Source organism: Cyprinodon variegatus, unplaced genomic scaffold, assembly GCF_000732505.1.
Source record: "Cyprinodon variegatus isolate N-32 unplaced genomic scaffold, C_variegatus-1.0 Scaffold232, whole genome shotgun sequence".
NCBI lineage: Eukaryota > Metazoa > Chordata > Actinopteri > Cyprinodontiformes > Cyprinodontidae > Cyprinodon > Cyprinodon variegatus.
In genome coordinates this window covers 1,070,700-1,075,816 of record NW_015150685.1, presented here as the reverse complement: position 1 = coordinate 1,075,816, position 5,117 = coordinate 1,070,700, and the positions used below count along the sequence as shown (strand labels likewise).

The window sequence follows — 5,117 nt, the reverse complement described above, 5'->3', positions numbered from 1 at the left end:
AAGCGGTTACAATCAGATGGATGATTGTAACCGCTTTTTCCAAGAAAAACCGAAATGTCTGAGGGTCAGTGCTGTTTGAAAACAGAAAAAGAGCAATCTTTACCTGGATGCTAAAGCCAGAGGTCTGGTTTGTTCCTGTGGTCTAGGGCAGCCATGGAGCTCCTGCTTCTTCCACCTTTATCCATGTGTTCTTCACCAGGCCTGTAAGGAAAAGGTTTGCTTAACCACAAATCTATTATTTAGAAGAGCTGTCTGTCGTCCTGGTTACAGCCTGTAAAACGGACTGCACTTAAACACATCAGAATAATATTTTACTGCCGTCTTTGATGGACAGGTGCGCCCTCTGCAGATTAAAACAATATTTAGTCATTGTCACACATATTAACCAAAACATCTCAACAAGGATTCCTTTGGTAAACCAGGAGGAGAAGATTTCTCCCTAAAGTTTACAGTAACCTGGACATGGAAGTGCTTTAAAACAGAACTCTATTCTCTATTCTCCCACTCTACAGAATTCGTTAGTTCAATCAATGTTCTGCTCTCTCTGCTTTTTCTCATAGTAGCTTCATCTGGTCTGTTCCTGTTTGGTTGAGACTCCGTCCTGGAGAGAAATATCAGCTATGCTGCTGCCATCAACACCTTTGTTTTATAGATGTTGTAAATCAGCCTGTTTTTCAGTGTAGTCCTGTGTCTCTGACTGTGACTGGCTGGATGTGCTCTCTTCCTCCTCTGACATGGGAGCTGGTTGGAGCTCGTCTGCCTGGCTGTGTGTTTCATGGATGAGGTGCTTTTTTATCTCTTCTTCTTTTTCTATGTCTGCTTCTTTCTCCTTGAACCCCAGTCGGCCTCAGCAGATGGCCGCTCACACTGAACCTGGCTCTGCTGGAGGTTTCTTCCTGTTAAAAGGGAGTTTTTCCTCTCAACTGTCGCTACAAGCATGCTTAGTGTGAGGGACTGCCTTTGAGTCAATGAGTCGATGCAATCAACTGGTTTTCCTTAGATAGAAAACTTGGAGTCGATTTGACTGAATGATCTGGTGAATTGTAAAGTGCCTTGAGATGAGGTTTTGTGAATTGGTGCTATAGAAATAAACTGAATTGAATTCAACATTTAAATAATTTTAAGAAGCAGTGGATCATAATGATTTGACTTAGTTGAAACATTGATGGTGATGTTCAGAAAGAAAATGAAGGTATTCAAACATTCAGCAGTCTATTAACAAGTCAATGTTTGAACGATATAACATCTGGTTTGTGCTGAACTCTTTGATTTGGGCTCAGCTCTGCTGCTCTGCATTTTCTAATGAATCCTGCAGCGCAGCCATGTCTGAACACTCCTCCCAGCATACCAAAGGTCTGACTCTAACCGTCCTCTGGTTCAGGCAGGAGGGGGGCTATAGCAGCCCTTCATCAGATCCCACCACTGTACCAGTTTTAAAGTGAAGGAAGCCCATTGGTCGGCCTCGCTGAGGTCCCTGACCTCCTGGAGACAGTGAAGCTAATAGCTTTCTTTATCTCCATCTGCCAGAACCTGTCTCTGCTCTGAGCTCATGACTTCCTGAATGCCTTCTATTAACTGTGATGAACTGACATGCATTCCTTCTCCTTTCCTTAAGCTCTTTTTTTAGAGAACAAAGGGAACCAGCTCCTTTTTAAGGGGATTTTAGCAGCTGTGGGTCACCTGGGAGGAGGACTGGAATCTCCCTAAAAATAAAACAAATAAAGAGAAATAGGTTTCTTATCATGGTCCTTGGGTTTATCGGTGTGTTTGACCTTTCTCAGAACAGAGGATCTTTGCTAGTGGTCGGCCTAACCACTGTCTGCTCCCTCCTGGTCTGATCAGACTGCTGGAGATGTTGGACTGCCAGTGTTCACCTGATGATCGGTCTTCTTGGTAGACCCAAGCCTCCATGTTTTCTAATTGGGATTCTTTGTTTCCCCCTAAAGCCGGGCATACACTGTACGATATTTTCAATCGTTGCACGCAGCTACAGCTCACACTGTACGACGAAACCTCAGGGTTTAAAAGTTCAAAGCTCACGATGTTTGTTCTCACACTGTCCGACCCGACGCTCTGATGCGATCTACCTGCTCACACTGTACGTCTAAAAACCATGAATGTCTCAGCTCCACTCGGACTCGTCTATCCAAAAGCCAAACAAGTAGAAGAGGAATATGAAGCTCACTAGAGTGAAACTCGCTGAATTGGCAATTTGTGCAATTTTGTGCTAAAAGCCCTACAGAGAAAAGGCGTCAACGTATTTGGACAAAGACATGGCTGAGCAAACGTGGCTACTACGGTCTGTCAGTTTGACTGAAATAATTCTATTCACTCACATCCCCTCCATGCTTCTGTGTTTTCTTCTGAGAGGAAGAAGAAGAAGAATACTTCATTTCAAACATGTTTGATTTTCTCCCGACCTTATGGTTCCTCATTGGGAGGTGGTTGTGAGAGGTTGATCGCCCCTTGTTACCCCCTGTACACTACACGATGCATGTTCAGGCTGAAAGACGGCCCAATCGAAAAATTCTCACATGACTGGAAAATCGGCCGGAAAAGGAAAAAAACGTCCCCTCTTTAAGTGCCGCTCACCCTGAAAGTAAACGTGGCCTAACTGAAAAGTCACTGGAGGGAGCCAGTGGGGAGAGGCCCACCCAGGAAGGATCATCATAGTGAATGAGATAAAGGAGGAGCCGCTGTGTTCTGGACAAGCTAAAGGTGAGAGACACCTGACTATCTATAAAAGACAAAAATGGAATCAACAATAAAGGCATAAATAATCCTCAAGTGTCTAAGCATGAAAACACAATTTTCATGCCTGTTTGGTTTGCAGACTTCTTCTCTTTGGCTGTTCTAGTCAGTAGAGCCTGATTATTGGATATCAGTTAAATATATTTTTGTAGACTATTGTGATTTGTTATTAAATATGGATTTTTTTCAATCATGTCGTCTCAGTTTGGTCGTCCTGTAGTGGAACCCTTGCTGTTTTAAAGTGCTATATAAATAAAGTTTAGTTTAACAGAAAAGATTTGTATGGAGTGGCATAGCCAAGTTTGCTATGGTGGATGTGAAAAGGGACATTTGGACGTAATAATATGACCTCAGTTTTAGCAAAACATGAAGAGGAAAGGTATTCTGATTTATTTAAAGGAATGTAGATGTGACAGACATCTGCATAACATGAGAACAGATTCCAGATTTTCTCTGAATTAAAAGCAGTAGAGACAGACCCTCTATAGAGACATTCTGGGCGACCCTAAGCAGCACAGTAACCATTTCCTACCTGTAGAGCTGAGGACAGGATAGCTTCAGTGAAGCGGGAGTTAATCCCAGTCTGCTCTGGTTCCTCTCTTTGGTTTTCCTCACCAGGTCTCGGCCCCACGTGTAGATTTCACCGAGCTTAAATGAAGATAAGCCCGGGATAAGTCATGTGTCATGAGACAAACTTCCTAGTTCTTCAAACTGATACGACAACTGAAGCTTTCTAATGTCTGGGGTTATCTGATTTGGGAGTTTACGATAAACTCGTTGGGTAAGTTGTGTTTTTGAATGTTTATGAATCAGCAGAAGGTTGTCCTGTATAATTCGACGTGGAATTACTCCTGGATCAGCAGTGCTACTCTGTCACTGAGCCTGGTTCTGGGTCTGCTGGAGGTGTCTTCCCATTACCAGGAGTTTCTCCTCTCCACTGTCGCTCCACGATACGCGCAGATGTCGAGCGAGTTGTGTAAAGTCTATTAAAAAGTGTTGTTCTTCTAGTTATTGGTCTGATCTTTGAGGGACGGGGTAACTGCCTTTAAGGTCATGAAACAAACAGCAGAATGTTGGATGCTTTTGTAGAACCAGTCAGTGATCTAGAAGCTTTTATTTGTTTCACTGTGATGACCTTCATGCAGTAGGAGACGACCATCCTCAGGCAGCTGTGATCCAACCATCCATGGTAGTCCGTAGATATTCAGGGTGCTTCTGTTGCTGGAAGGTGGATTCTCCCCAGTCTCCGAATTTCTGCTGCTTTTCTTCCAGGATTGTCCTGTTTTAACTCCATCCATCCCACTATGAACTCTCACCAGCTTCCCTGTCCCACAACTTAACACTGCCACCACAATACTTTACAGTGTGGGGTGTTGGGTTCCAAGCAGTGTTTATTGCAAGTCTCAGTGAGACCTTCTCTGAAGGTTCCATTTGCTCTGATCAGAGCCTATTCTTCCAGATGATTCCTCTGAGATGGTTAACTGGACTTTTTCTGACTTCCTTTCAATGAGAGCCTTTCTTCTTTCCACTCTGAGCAGATGAACCCCCTGCGGTCCTCCATGTCCCGGTAGGTCCGCATGGCGTACATCCTCTCTAGGTTCAGAGCCTCTATTCCTTCCACTTCAGCCGTAGCTCCACCGTCACTCAGATGTCCCATGATGCAGCAAAAAAGGATCTGACCTCGAGACTAGAGGTCAGAGAAGTATGGAACGTCTCTGGGACAGAATCAATACTTTCTTTCTCTAATCACAGCTTATGTTGCTCGTTACCATGACGACTGAACTAGAACCTCTCCGTTCTGTGAAGAAGCTGGGATGAAGTGCTGCAGCTGTAGCAGAGTTACGTGTATACTCACCCTGCCCAGTCCAGGACTCCTGTCCTCTGTGTCATCGCCATGGAGACGGAGCTGCTCCTCCATGAAGGTCCTTCTCCATGCGGACTGGTCCTCTCTTCTCCTGGCTGGAACAGGAAGCAAAGATTAGATGCTTCTGGACAGTCACTGTTATCATCTAACAGAACCAGAACAATTATGACTTCAGGAGGAATCCCAAAGTTCTGTAGGGTCAGTTACGGTCAGGTTGGGGGGTGGCGTTAGGCTCCAGTCCAGCCAATCAGCAAGCAGAGGGATGATGCTCTTTTTCTTCATGATTCATGAGGGAAATATTTTTTTCTTATTGTTTGGTTCTAGAAGGTTCTAGAAACTATGTTTTTAGATGTTTTAAAATCACAAACATCAAAGAAGAAAGTTTGCTCCATGATTTAACTGCTTAAAGGCGTAGGGAAGCGGCTGTTCCAACCATTGCAGTTTCGAATTCTCCGGAGTGGTGCTCGACTTTCCGACTTAACAAAGTGAATAAAGTGAATGT

At 44.1% G+C, this 5,117-nt stretch overlaps 1 protein-coding gene across 3 annotated transcripts in view; it reads right to left on the bottom strand.

The window, feature by feature from the left end:
• LOC107088890 overlaps nucleotides 1-5,117 on the bottom strand; it is a 24,757-nt gene that overhangs the window by 3,709 nt on the left and 15,931 nt on the right. For all 3 annotated transcript variants that reach the window (XM_015381357.1, XM_015381359.1, XM_015381358.1), the window contains exons 5-7: nucleotides 4,607-4,710; nucleotides 3,284-3,399; nucleotides 104-201 (exon numbers count right to left, since the gene is read on the bottom strand). In XM_015381357.1, the coding sequence (XP_015236843.1) occupies nucleotides 111-201; nucleotides 3,284-3,399; nucleotides 4,607-4,710 (311 nt within the window). In that variant the 3' untranslated portion in view covers nucleotides 104-110. The remainder of the gene's footprint in view (nucleotides 1-103; nucleotides 202-3,283; nucleotides 3,400-4,606; nucleotides 4,711-5,117) is intronic.